The sequence below is a fragment of the Agelaius tricolor genome, unplaced genomic scaffold (assembly GCF_023055355.1).
Source record: "Agelaius tricolor isolate 1412-34295 unplaced genomic scaffold, bAgeTri1.0.p SCAF_3, whole genome shotgun sequence".
NCBI classification, from domain to species: Eukaryota; Metazoa; Chordata; class Aves; order Passeriformes; family Icteridae; genus Agelaius; species Agelaius tricolor.
Genome location: NW_027269263.1, coordinates 68,494,407 through 68,508,999, shown reverse-complemented (window position 1 = coordinate 68,508,999; position 14,593 = coordinate 68,494,407). Strand labels below are relative to the sequence as shown.

Genomic DNA, 14,593 nt, shown 5'->3' with positions numbered 1-14,593 from the left:
CTGACTCCAGTTCCCACCAATCCACTCTTTTATAACACTCTTCTTATTGGCTACAAGTGTGGCCTGTTAACATTAGGCCTGCTCCTAATCTTTAGTAATTGGTTCAGCTGCAACTCTTTAGGGGGTAAGAATACATTCTATACCACCTCCATTTACCCATGCTGTATCCCCCTACAGGAAAAAGCTTTTCCAGCAAGGGGGATCAAGTTCTGCAATGGCTGCCCGGGGAGGTGGTGCAGTCCCCATCCCTGGGTGTGTCTGACAAGCCTGGATGTGGCACTGGGGGCCAGGGGCTGGGCTGGACTCCATGGCCTTGAAGGTCCCTCCCAAGCCAGGGATTCTGGGAATTCTGTGAAATTCTGTGATTCTGTGCATTCTGTGCAATGCTTTTCCTGGCACCATGGCAGGTCCCACAGGCAGTCACAGGCCCAGAGAGCTCAGCTGGTGTTGCCAAACCACAAAGCTTCCAGAGGATGGAGTGTTTTGTTCACACAGATGTCCACAGCAAATGTGGAAAAAACCAGGTTCCTAAACAAATCTGGAGTCTCCTCCACCTCTGTTTGCAAGTCTATTTCCTGTTTGATGGGGGAGATTCAGTTTTAGCACACAGCACCCTGTGGATGTACCTCAGACTGAAGCAGCTCTATTGCCGTGGGAAGGGACCTTAAATCTCATCCAGTGCCACCCCATCCATGGCAGGGACACCTCCCAGTGTCCCAGGCTGCTCCAGCCCCAGTGTCCAGCCTGGCCTTGGACATTGCAGGAATGCAGGGGCAGCCCCAGCTGCTCTGGCAATCCCAGCCCATCCCCTCCCCACCCTCCCAGCCAAGAATTTCTTCTTTAAACCTCATCTAAATCCAACCTCCTCCACCTTAAAGCCATTCTCCTTTGTCCCATTTTCCCCTCTCTTTTATTCTACAAGGGTCAACAACAAAAATAGCTCAGGCAGAGACAAATCCATGAATTTTCAAGCTCCAAATGCCCACAATCCATCTCCATTTAGGTTTGGAAGGTGCTGAATACCTTTGGAGCATGCACAACCCAGTGTTGTGAACCTGAATTTGCAGTGCCATCCACACCCCCCCTACTGCATCTCATCCCCTGTCACTTCATTCCCTTCACAGGAGTATTTTTGCCACCAAATCCTGCATTTGCTGCCCCCCACCCCCTTTTATTTTGCACTGTGGCAAAAAATTCAGCTACAACCTTTAAGATGATCCATTTACAGGCATCAACTTCACAATTACACTTTGAACAGCAATCAGATTTGAGATTCAGCAAGAATTTCTCTTTACACTGAGGACTCATTTTCCCCCACACAGTTTATATTATATTTTTTTCTGTTTTCTAGTGCAGATGAGCAATTCCTTTTGCCAGCCCGCTGTCAGCTTCCTACCTGCCCAATAAAACACCAAGAAAATTAGATTATGTCAATTTTTAAGAGAAAACTGTTAACATTAATGAATAATAAATGTTTCATTTCTGTAAATTTGCTTTTCCTGATGCCTCCAGCCAGGCTGGGTGGATAACTGCCTGCCTATTTTACCTGCCCTAGGGCCAGCCCTGTTAAGTGTGATTACTGCTAAGCTATGGATGGCAAACTGAGGCTTAATTATCCATTTCCTGACTAGAAAATTTGTTTCACAGGAAGAACATTGCAGTAACAGTATGTGGGCATTATGCTTCTGCAGATTCTTTTTTATGAAGCAAAATTGAAGGAACAGATAATGCAAATACAAGGTTTAGGAAATTAATGCTCAGTTAGGACCAGATAATTCTTACAGGAAAAGAGGGTAGAAGACCCTGCTGGTTTTGTCCACAACTGTGGGTGTTCAGTGTCTTTGTGTCCCTATAAAAGCCTTTTTTTTTCTGCTCCCCAACATCTGAGCAGACTTATGTAAATATTTGTGGTTAAAGGCAGAAAAGAGTATTACAGGATGCACAGGTGCAGCTTGGAAATCCAGGAATAATCCTCTTTTCCTTCTGGATCAGGTTTCTTTGAGCGTGCAATTCACTTTTCTTCACTCACACTCGCTCATTGAAATGAAAATACTCATTAAAGACAGTGGGAAACACCACCAAAAAAAAAGAAAAGGCAAGGGGATCAAATTTAAATAGTTCTCATCTGATCAGGGAAAAGAACATTTTAGTGAAGTGCAATTGAACTGAGTGCTGAATCAGTGGGGGGGAATCAAACAAAGCTCCAGTTTTCACAGGAATCCACAGTAAACTTCCCACCACCTGTTCCAGGTGCTCTGTGCTGTATCACACACCTTGTTGAGGCTCCCAGTTCCTCACTTTCAAACACCTTTGAAGCTCCAAACACACAGTTTGTGGTACCAACTGCTCAAAGCAGCGTGGCTGAAAGCTTGTCCTGCTCAAAGCTCCAGCTGCTTTCATGTGTGGCCAAGGCAGGACTCACTGATGTACTGACCTGTTCCTCCAGCAAAAACACCAAAAATCTGTTCAACAGCAGCAGCCCTGGGCAAAATCCAGAATTTCTGGGATACACAAGATCTGTTCCTCCCAAAGAAATTGGGTGAGATTTTCACTGTTTTATGGTTTGGGTGAGAGTTAAAGGATAATTCTTTTACTGCTCACTCAGAAATCTGCAGGAAATGAATGCTGGGGAGGTACCACACAAAAGTATTGTAAAACTCTGCTGAATATGTTTCACAATTTATCACATTAAGGCTGGAAAAGATCCATAAATTCATCAAGTCAAACTGTTTCTCCAGCACTGCCAAGGCCACCATTGACCCACATCCCCCAATGCCACATCCACAGGGTTATTTAATTAATTCCTGGAGGGATTTAAAGTCCTCCTGGACAGCCCTTCACAGAAGGAATTGTTCCTGTTATCAAAATCTAAACCTGCCCTGGCCCAGCCTGAGGCCGTTCCCTCTGCTCCTGTCCCTGTTCCCTGGAGCACAGCCCGACCCCCCCGGCTGCGCCCTCCTGGCAGGGACTTGTGCAGAGCCACAAGGGCCCCCTGAGCCTCCTTTGCTCCAGGCTCAGCCCCTGCCCAGCTCCCTCAGCCCCTCCTGGGGCTCCAGACCCTTCCCAGCTCCCTCAGCCCCTCCTGGTTCTCCAGACCCTTCCCAGCTCCCTCAGCCCCTCCTGGGGCTCCAGACCCTTCCCAGCTCCCTCAGCCCCTCCTGGTTCTCCAGACCCTTCCCAGCTCCCTCAGCCCCTCCTGGTTCTCCAGACCCTTCCCAGCTCCCTCAGCCCCTCCTGGTTCTCCAGGCCCTTCCCAGCTCCCTCAGCCCCTCCTGGCTCTCCACACATTTCCCAGCTCCATTCTGGATCTGCTCCAGCCCCTCAAAGCCCTTCTTATCACAAAGGGCTCAAAATTGCCCTCAGGATTTGAGATGGGACCTCAGCAGTGCCCAGCACAGGGGGATTCATGTTATATGTATAACATAAATATCATACACACACCAGTCCTTATAATAGAATATACAGTACAGCATTAAAACTATCAAAATCACCCCTCAGGAAACAAAATTAAGGGGATTATTTTGTCTTGTTATTCTCCATGTTACACCACACCAAAAGACCTGAAATACAAACCAGAGTACAACAAGGTACAGAAAAGTACAGCCTTAGCCAAAAGACAATTGAGAACAACAAAGGATTTGTGGAGTTAAACAAAGGAAGCAGTTGCTAGAAGCAACAAATAATAATTTCAGCAGAGCATTGTGGATGTCTAGAAAGCTCAGTCTCCTCTCTGCGGGAAACAGCTGCAATGTGCCAAGGAAACTTCAGTATTAAAAAGTAGGAGGAAAAAAAAGCAGAGTAAAAAGAAACCTAACAGAATGCAGTTACTCCCATTGCTCATGGCCATGGCCACACAGCAATTCCAGCATTTGCTTTTTCATTTGGGTTCGAGCCCTTGTGATCGCTGGAGCATTTGTGGTGTTCCGACAGCCGAGGCCGAGCAGAGCCACGGGAGAGAGCAGCACCGAGCCCGAGGGTTCTGCCAGGCGGGAACGCCGAGAGCCGGGAACGGCGCCGGGGAAGGGAGGAGAGGTCAGCGTGTGAGGGGGGAACAAAATACCCGAGATGAGAGGAGAGGTCAGTGTGTGAGGGGGGAACAAGGTACCCGAAAAGGGAGGAGAGGTCAGCGTGTGAGGGGGGGAACAAGGTACCCGAGAAGGGAGGAGAGGTCAGCGTGTGAGGGGGGGAACAAGGTACCCGAGAAGGGAGGAGAGGTCAGCGTGTGAGGGGGGGAACAAGGTACCCGAGAAGGGAGGAGAGGTCAGTGTGTGAGGGGAACAAGGTACCTGAGAAGGGAAGAGAGGTCAGCGTGTGAGGGGTGGCAGGAACAAGGTACCCGAAAAAGGAGGAGAAGTCAGTGTGTGAGGGGAACAAGGTACCCGAGAAGGGAGGAGAGGTCAGCGTGTGAGGGGGGAACAAAATACCCAAAATGAGAGGAGAGGTCAGCATGTGAGGGGAACAAGGTACCTGAGAAGGGAAGAGAGGTCAGTGTGTGAGGGGGGGAACAAAACACCCAAGAAGGTGTGAGGGGAGGAACAAGGTACCCGAGAAGGGAGGAGAGGCCAGCGTGTCAGGGAGAGGAATAAAACACCTGAGAAGGAAGGAGAAGTCAGCCTGTGAGGGAGGGGAACAAAATAACTGAGAAGGGAGGAGAGGTCAGCCTGTGAGGAATAAATACCTGAGAAGGAAGGAGAGGTCAGTGTGTGAGGAACAAAATACCCGAGAATGGAGGTCAGCGTGGGAGGGGGGAACAAGGTACCTGAGATGAGAGGAGAGGTCAGTGTGTGAGGGGAGGAACAAGGTACCTGAGAATGGAGGACAGGTCAGCCTGTAAGGGGAGGAACAAGGTAACTGAGAAGGAAGGTCAGTGTGTGAGCAACAAAATACCCAAGAAGGGAGGAGAGATCAGCGAGTATGGGGGGAACAAGGTAGCTGAGAAGGGAGGAGACAAGGTACCCCAGAAAGAAGGAGAGGTCAGCGTGTGAGGAGGGGAACAAAACACTGAGAAGGGAGGAGAGGTCAGCGTGCAAGGGGAACAAGGTATTTGAGAATGGAGGAGAGGTCAGCATGTGAGGGGGAAAACAAAATACCCGAGAAGGGAAGGAAAGGTCAGCGTGTAAGGAATAAGGTACCCAAGAAGGAAGGAGAGGTCAGTGTGTGAGGAACAAAGTACCCAAGAAGGGAGGAGAGGTCAGTGTGTGAGGAACAAGGTACCCAACAAGGGAGGTCAGTGTGTGAGGGGAGGAACAAGGCACCCAAGAAGAGAGGAGAGGTCAGCGTGTGAGGGGGAATGAGGTACCCAAGATGAGAGGAGAGGTCAGTGTGTGAGGGGGGAACAAGGTACCCGAAAAGGGAGGAGAGGTCAGCGTGTGAGGGGGGGGAACAAGGTACCCAAGAAGGGAGGAGAGGTCAGCGTGTGAGGGGAATAAGGTACATGAGAAGGGAAGAGAGGTCAGTGTGTGAGGGGGGGAACAAAACATTGAGCAGGGTGAAGAAGGTCAGCGTGGGAGGGGGGAACAAAACACCCGAGAAGGTGTGAGGGGAGGAACAAGGTACCCGAGAAGGGAGGAGAGGCCAGCGTGTCAGGGAGAGGAATAAAACACCTGAGAAGGAAGGAGAAGTCAGCCTGTGAGGGGGGAACAAAACACCTGAGGAGTGAGGAGAGGTCAGGATGTGAGGGGAGGAACAAGGTACCTGAGAAAGGAGGAGAGGTCAGCCTGTGAGGGAGGGGAACAAAATAACCGAGAAGGGAGGAGAGGTCAGCCTGTGAGGAATAAATACCGGAGAAGGAAGGAGAGGTCAGTGTGTGAGGAACAAAATACCCGAGAATGGAGGTCAGCGAGGGAGGGGGGAACAAGGTACCTGAGATGAGAGGAGAGGAGAGGTCAGTGTGTGAGGGGAGGAACAAGGTACCTGAGAATGGAGGACAGGTTAGCCTGTAAGGGGAGGAACAAGGTAACTGAGAAGGAAGGTCAGTGTGTGAGCAACAAAATACCCAAGAAGGGAGGAGAGATCAGCGAGTATGGGGGGAACAAGGCAGCTGAGAAGGGAGGAGACAAGGTACCCCAGAAAGAAGGAGAGGTCAGCGTGTGAGGAGGGGAACAAAACACTGAGAAGGGAGGAGAGGTCAGCGTGCAAGGGGAACAAGGTATTTGAGAATGGAGGAGAGGTCAGCGTGTGAGGGGGAAAACAAAATACCCGAGAAGGGAAGGAAAGGTCAGCGTGTAAGGAACAAGGTACCCAAGAAGGGAGGAGAGGTCAGTGTGTGAGGAACAGAGTACCCAAGAAGGGAGGAGAGGTCAGTGTGTGAGGAACAAGGTACCCAACAAGGGAGGTCAGCGTGTGAGGGGAGGAACAAGGCACCCAAGAAGAGAGGAGAGGTCAGTGTGTGAGGAACAAGGTACCCAACAAGGGAGGTCAGCGTGTGAGGGGAGGAACAAGGCACCCAAGAAGAGAGGAGAGGTCAGCATGTGAGGGGGAACGAGGTACCCAAGATGAGAGGAGAGGTCAGTGTGTGAGGGGAGGAACAAGGTACTCAAGAAGAGAGGAGAGGTCAGCCTGTGAGGGAGAACAAGGCACCCGAGATGAGAGGAGAGGTCAGCCTGTGAGGGGGAACGAGGTACCCAAGATGAGAGGCATCATCTCCCACATTCACTGCCCAGCACATGCTGCCGTGAGCCAGAGCTCCTCAGGCACTGTCAAGCTGAAAATGATCCCAGGAATTGCTGCAGTGAGGGAGTTTGAAGTGCAAGTTGTTGGGAGGATCGAGTGTTGACTTCCCAGAGGTGTGGAAGATGCGTTTAAGTGCTCTGCAAGCAATAACCCGTGACAAATGCACTCATTTGTTACTGCCTTCCCCCTCAAAGCTGGAAACACAACATCACGCAGTGGCTTTGACACTGAGCATTTCAAGGACTGGGCCTTGCCGTGAAAATGTCAAGCAACACCTGAGATCAAAGAAACATTTTGAACATGTTTACCTTATCACTATTTAAGTCCCTGTGTTAATCAGAATAAAATGCATAAGTGAGGAAATAATAAAATCTGCTCCTTTCTGAAATTCAGGGGTTTATTCAAACTTCCCCCTGCTTCCAACCTTCTTTTTACGGGTGTAAAAAAAGAGCCTGTCCAGAGCAGTTCAGCACAAATTCTTCCTCCTGACTGCCCTTACACCCCACAAGACATCACAAGCAGCTCCATTTCAAGAGATCACATCGAAATTGTTTTATAAAGCTCCCTGGGACAAGAACAACTCTACTGCAACCCACTGTGTCTCCACTGAGCTACAAATTTCCACAGGTTCATTAAACTAAATGGACTTATTTCAATTTTATAATTGAAAACTGTTGTCTTAAAGACAAGTCCCAAATGGGGTGATCTACAGCTTCCAGCACTATTTAACCTCAAAGTGTATAATCTGATAATTCATGTTTTGAAACCTCTCCAGAGGCTCATGGAAACCACTGTAAAAGTTGGGTCCTTATAAAACAAAGCCAGACAGAAGGAAAAAAAATAAGACTCCAAAAGGTATTTAACAATTTAACTTGGCAGCAACATATTGAATGTTTTCTCATTATTTTCATAGGTTAATGGATTGTTCCTGTGAAATTCTGGATTTGTGGAAATGAATTAAAGCATTCAGGAAAGATATTTCTTCTCAGAGACCATGAGGTGCTGGAAAGCAGGTAATCAAAAATTGTAGAGTCCAAGTCAATGGGCATGGGGAATGTATTCTAAAAACTGATTGAACAATTATAAATAATAAATTTAAAAAGAAGTGAAATCCTGAGGCCAGCACCTTCCACCCTCACCAAGGGGAACAAAGGTACAGCCTGCAGGGAACTCCCTCTCCCTTGAGCAAAGAAATAACTCACTACAAGAACAGCAGCACCAAGTCTGTTCACAATCCTGTTAAGCACCCAGAGCAAACAGAGCATTTTAAAACATTTTCCTCCTCTACTTACATTCCATTAATCTTTCATGCTGTTTACACAGTTGGTTAGAGCATTTTCAACAGAAGCTGGTGATCTTTTTATCATTGAGGACTTGCAGATGGGTACAGGAGAAATGCAGCAAAAAGGCTGAGCAGCCTCCAGCCATCTAAATAAACACTAGCAGGGAATTCTTTATTTTGCTAAATTAATCAACCTTTAATCAAATTTCCTCACCCCAATGCAAACAATGCCAGGGGAGTGAGTGATCAGCTGGTTTCTGAAACAAAGACTGGACTGCAGTGGCTTCAACAGAATTCCCCTCCTTCAGATGGCTCCAACAGCAGCACAGGAAGAGTTTCAATCCCCCACACAGGAAAAGCCCAGGGACACCAAGCAGCTGCACATTTCCAGGTAGGAACAGGGATGGAGGCTGCAGACAGCCCCAGGAGATGCCACTTACACCTCCAGGCACAAACAGAGGGACTCAGCTGCCACTCCACTGGGTGAGACCCTGTCCAGGACAGGAAACCACAGGGACCAGCTCTTCTTTTGGCAATTAATTTTAGATCCAAAAATTAAATCAGCCATTCCATGGATTACCACATTCCCAGGAGAAAGGCAAAGCCCTGAGGATCATCATTTCCAGATCTGCAAGAGCAGAGGCTGGACAGTGCTGCTCAGACCTGTCCCCTGGATAACTGAAGCATAAGGAGTATTTTGGGAGCCACTCCCCACGCTGCACCATGAACCCATCCTTGGGATCACACCTGCAGCAGGAGGCTGGGGGAATTTCATCATCCACCTGAAGGTTTCAAACCTGCACCACAACCAAGAGCTGTTGAAGGCAACACCTCTGAAAGAGTTAAAAGCACAATCATTTCCTAACAAAACCCAGTATTTCCACTTCCTGCTTTTGCCAGGGTGGGTTCAACTGCAGCTCTGCACTGGCTAAAGCTAAAATAAGAGCTGAAAAATAAAGTACTTGGAGCTTTTAACTTGCCACAGTCACACCTCCTGTCCTTTTCTATGTGGTTGTGTATTCACATTTACTCATTTTTAAATGCAACCAAGGGTCTGTATCAATCTACAGCCCAACACTTGCAAAGTACCTAAACATTTTACACAAGTGCCTGGAGATCATTTCAAGGAAATTTATAGTTTACAACCACACTCTGCCATATACAATTTATTTTCAGGGAATTTCTGAAGTATTTTTCTCATACAAGAACTGCTACCTTTATAACACTGGAAAACACCATTTGCAATAAAAGTGGTTTTAAGAGACCATTACAGATCAGAATAACTCGAGTTTATTCCTTGTAGCAGCTATTTCTCAAATGCAACAGCTCCGTGTCCCTGTTCCTCACTCTCCATCACAAACTGGCAACTCAGCTCTACTGTTTTAGACACAGAAAAGACCAAATGCCAGGTCATTAGCAAAAATCCATTCAGCAAGTTCACTTATAATAAAAATAATGGCCACAAGCACTAAAGAAAAAGAATCCCACTTGTGAAAAATAAAGCATGGTCAAGGTTTTTTGCCTGCAATCTCAACCTCTGCAGAGATCTGTTGGGTGCATCTGCTTCTGTGAAAGCTCAGCACAAAAATTTCACTGAGGTCTTATGGAGTCACTGTAAAGTTTGTTTTCCCCCAATTAAAGAAGCTATTAAAGGCCAGTTTTAAAAAATAGCAACCTTTAATTGGGAAGAAAACCACTCAACAATAAATAAAAAGCAGACACATTCACCAATTAAAAATCTGACAAGATCTCTCTGTCTTAAAAAAAAAAAAAAAGCATTTGCTAAATGCCAGGTTGCTTGTTTCAGAATACAAAAGCTGCTTCAACCAGCTACCAACAAAACAAAAGGTTAAGAAAAATCAATATACAAACACGTGTTTGTCCTCTGAGTGATAAAAGAAAATATTGCCCGAGTTGTCCTCCAGCAGGAGACCCAAATTTGCTCCATTATCTGCATTGTTTTTAAAAAGCCATTGCCAAAGCCCCTGGGATCAGCAGGGAATTTCTGTGCCAGCATCTTGACCTTACAAAGTAGCCTTTATTGAAGGAAATTGAGGATTTTTCTCCTCCACGAAGGAATGAGCAGGTTTTGGAGGTGGGTGTGCTGAGGAATGAGCAGAGTGCAGCAGCACAGGGATAGAAGCTGTAAAGCCCTGATATCCAATATCCACTCTGGAAGTCACAATCCCAGAAACTGTTTACTTGTAGCAAATAATGCTCATTTCTTCTCAGCACTCTGAGGACAAGAACAAATTGAAGCTACTTCCAATAGCTGTAAAGGCACAGGGAAAAGAAGGAAAGGTCCCTGGAGCTGCAGCCAAAGTGGGAATTTAAGGGCAGACTTTGCAAACACTCATCAAGCTTCCCAGACATTCTTTATTTCCTAAAGATTTATTGTTGTGGACAATCCCTTTATTTCTCTTTTGGGAGAAACAAGAGGGGAACTGGCCAAGAACTCAGTGTGACCCCAGCACTGCTGGGGGTGGAACTACACCTTCCTAAATCTGGGAATTCCCTGGGAGCTTCTGGCTTTTATTATGGGATTGATCAGTCCTGTCCTGGGACAGCTGCACACTCCTGACAGTTCCAAATTACTCCATCCTTGAGGCTGCCTTTAGTCTCTGTTCTTGGCAACAACCAGAAAACCAAGGTGAATTCCATGAGTGCAGGAATCCTCCTACAGGAAACAACTCAGAAACAGCAAATGTGTTCCCTGACACAACAGGAAAAAGTGACACTTCAGAGGGACAGAAAGGAATCACAGGTGGGACTCTCTTCCCTGTTGGGTTTTCCTTCATCTCAGAGCTTTCTGTATTCAGAGCTGCTGAAAGCAGCACCACAGAAAGCAGGGATAACTTAAAATTCCCAAACCAGAGCCCATACAATTCCATTTCTGACTGGATTTTAGTGCTGCTATGCAAGGTAAACTTGGTCATGGATCTCACCCCAAACATTCTCCCTGGAAGTGAGACACTTCCTCCTGGCAAGTCCAGTCACAGAACTGCAAGAATCCCTAAATCTGGGATCACAGAAAAGGGAATTATTCAGTCCCTTGTGAGTAAGAGCTGCTGAGCTCAAGTAAATATCAGAAATTATCCCTTCATTAACAGAATAATTTCTGTTTACAGAAAGCCTTTCAGCTTCACCCTTCAAAGCATTTCACAGACAATATGAAGAGATTTTGCAGACCTAAACAATGTTTATTTTTTGGAAAACATTCCTGTCTTTGCTATAACCAAGTAAAACATCAATACTTAAAGAAGCTCCTCTGGTTTTGTTTGTTTACAGCAGAAAAACGCAGTCAAAGTTTTGCTGTTTTTCATCCACTGCTCCCTTTATGGACCTTTCACACAGCAACAAGGGAGAAATAAACAGCCTACATAAACAGGGACATGCAAGAGTAAAACCACAAGGATTGGCAGAAGCCTCTATTATGCATAAATGTTTTGGAAATAAAGCCATCAACAAAAGGAAACTCAGCCACATTTCAAACCAACAGCTCGCTGTTAAGATTTGTAATATTTTTCTGAAGCTGAGTAAAATTACATTTAAGCCACACAGGCTTAGATTTGTCTGCAGTGGTGTTTTATGACCATGCAAACCACTAAAAAATTCACCTGTTGCTTGGCAAGTGCATCCTCACCTGAGCTCCTACACAAAAACAACGTCTGGAGAAAAGTGATTTAAATTCCTTTTCACACCATTTGCTTTCTGCACTTGGTTAAGCCTAAGAAACATCAATATTATTACCACAACACTTTTTCCTTCCTCTGCAATCAGTTCTACCCTCAGGTTTTCATGGTCTGGCTCAACCTGCCACGTCAACCTCTGCAGAGAATCTCTACATCCAAACCAAGTTCTAATTAAATTCTGGAAGTTTAGTTATCAGGCTGTTCTACTGAATAACTTTAATTTCATCAAGTCAATAACTCAATGTTGTGTCTAAAAACTGGTCCTAAACTAGCCAAGGTATCAGTGCCTGGAAGCCAAAGATTGTAAGACAAACATTTCTTTTATTTGGAGAACAGCGCACTGTGAGCTCACTCTTCTGGTTTTAAATGAATTTAATAAGCCCAGATTTATTAAAATACAGGTACAAAAGGAAGACCTTAAAATACTCTTGGAAATTACAGGAAACAGGGAAAAAAGATGATTACAACAGGAAATGCTGCACAACCAGTGCATGTTTATTATTCTTCCACAGACAGTGGCACCAGCTGGTTTTTTTTAATAGAAACAACATCTCCTTCAAGTTCTGCAAGATTTCAAAGGCCAGAGTGATGAAAAAATAATTTCATTTTGTCCTAAACATTATAATTTACAGAGGATATTTAAATCATAACTTTTCCTAGATACAGAACTAGTGCAACAATAACTTCTCCAAAGCAACAAAATGAATACAGCTTCTCTCCAAGACATTGGAGTAGGAGCCAAAGTGGGAGCTCATTACAACTGCCAGCATCCTGCTGGTGTGACTGCAGCTGCCCACACCCACTGTGTGAGAACATCCAAAACATGTGAGAACATTCAAAAGCTTCAGCGTGGGCAATCAGCTGCCAATCCTCTGGGTTTAAGCAGCACAGAAAAGATTTACAAGCAGTTACAGAAAGTACTGGAGGGGAAACAGTGAATTCACTTCCAGGTCTATCACAGAACCATCCTCCAGCAGAGCCAAGTTCAGGAATGTGGGCAGACAACAATCAGTGGCTAAACAGGACTGGACACAACTTTATTTTCAATGCCCACAGGACAGACATGGAAGCAGCAGCACTTTGCCCACTCTGGCAGTCCCACACAGGATGGAGTCCCCCCACTGGACTTGCTGGTCCTCCAGATTTCCAGCCAGATGAATTTTACTCAGTTTGAAGATGGGGGTCACTTATGGACCCCACAGCAATAACATGACAGTGCCCTGGCCTTCATGAATGGCATTAAGCCATCAGTGAGTTTGGAAAAGATCTCCAAGACCATTGAGTCCAACCTGTGACAGAACCTCACCAGAGCACTGAGTGTCAAGTCCAGCATTTCTTCAAGACCTCCAAGGGATGGGGGTCCACCACTGCTCCTGGAGTGATGGAGTGCCTGCAGTGTTTGAAGACCGTTCTTGTGTAGAAATTTCTCCTAAAATCCACCCTGAGGCCATTCCCTCTCCTCCTGTCCCTGTTCCCTGGAGCACAGCCCGACCCCCCCGGCTGTGCCCTCCTGGCAGGGACTTGTGCAGAGCCACAAGGGCCCCCTGAGCCTCCTTTGCTCCAGGCTCAGCCCCTGCCCAGCTCCCTCAGCCCCTCCTGGGGCTCCAGACCCTTCCCAGCTCCCTCAGCCTCACCTGGGGCCCCAGACCCTTCCCAGCTCCCTCAGCCCCTCCTGGGGCTCCAGACCCTTCCCAGCTCCCTCAGCCCCTCCTGGGGCTCCAGAACCTTCCCAGCTCCCTCAGCGCCTCCTGGGGCTCCAGACCCTTCCCAGCTCCATCCCCTGGACGCTCTCCAGCCCCTGAATATCATCTAAGTCGGGGAGCCCAGAAGAGGACACAGCACCCGAGGTGGGACCTCACCAATGCCCAGAACAGGTGAAAATAACTTCCCCGCTCCTGTGGTCACACAAACTCTGACACAGACCAAGTGCCACTGTCCTTCTTACCCACCTGGGCTCGTGTTCAGCCACTGTCAGGCAGCACCCCCAGGTCCTGTCCTGCTGCACAAACCCCCAGCCCCTCTGCCCCAAGCTGGAGCAGTGCCGGGGGTTCGTGTGGCCAAAACACAGCACCAGGCACTTGGCCTGGCTGAACCTCACCCCGCTGGTCTCAGCCCCTCCATCAGCCTGTCCAGATCCCTCTGACCCCAGCATGAAACAAAACAGGAGGAAGAGCGCCGGGCAGGGCAGCAGGACAGCGGGACAGCCCTCAGGACAAGGCTTCCTCCAGCCCTGCAGCCTCCCCAGCGCTCCAGGGCCAGCAGGGACCAAGCCTGGGTTCACCCCATGCCCAGGACAGACCCCACATCCCGGAAGCCCGAGCCGGGCAGGCCTCCCCAGCGCAGCAGAGCCCGCACCCGGCCCTGGGGCACCCTCAGAGGCCCGGAGGATGCAGAGCGAGGCCGCCCCTACCTGATAACCGAGATGAGCAGCCCCGAGGGGTCCTTGCTCCTGCCCACAGTGCTGCGGTACCTCCCAACAGCGTCGCCCGCCGCCATCTTGCACCCCCTCAAACACGGCGCAGACACACGTGCTAGCACGCCGCAGCCAATCATAAGCGAGGAGAGTGGGCTGCCACCCAATAGAAAGCGAGGAGGGCGGGGCACGCGACATCAAGGCGGGGTGCTCCGCCGCGGAGTCTTCTGGGAGTTGTAGTTTTTGTGGCGGCGGCGATACAGATTCCCACGCAAACCTTCGACAGGTGGTTAAAAATGAGTAAAAGGTTAAAAAATTATCGACCTGACAAGATACACCTGCAAAGGCACCTGTGCCCAAAAGCGGTCATTCACTCTGGGAGAGGCAGGAAACGGGGTGGGGGTATACAGCACCAAAGCATCCTCTCAGAGCCTTCACGGAGCAGGGTTGGTTGAACATTGAGGGATTTAAATGTTTAGAGTTAAAAGTGGGTAAAGTGCGTTAAGTATTTAAATTAACGTGTTCTACGAATTA

General features: G+C 47.8%; 1 protein-coding gene across 1 annotated transcript in view; it reads right to left on the bottom strand.

Annotated features, from left to right (window-relative positions):
• EXOC4 (exocyst complex component 4) overlaps positions 1 to 14,179 on the bottom strand; it is a 362,178-nt gene extending 347,999 nt beyond the window's left edge. The window contains exon 1 of the mRNA XM_071424195.1: positions 14,057 to 14,179. Coding sequence (XP_071280296.1) covers positions 14,057 to 14,142 — 86 coding nt within the window. The 5' untranslated portion in view covers positions 14,143 to 14,179. The remainder of the gene's footprint in view (positions 1 to 14,056) is intronic.
• Between the last annotated feature and the right edge of the window lie 414 nt (positions 14,180 to 14,593).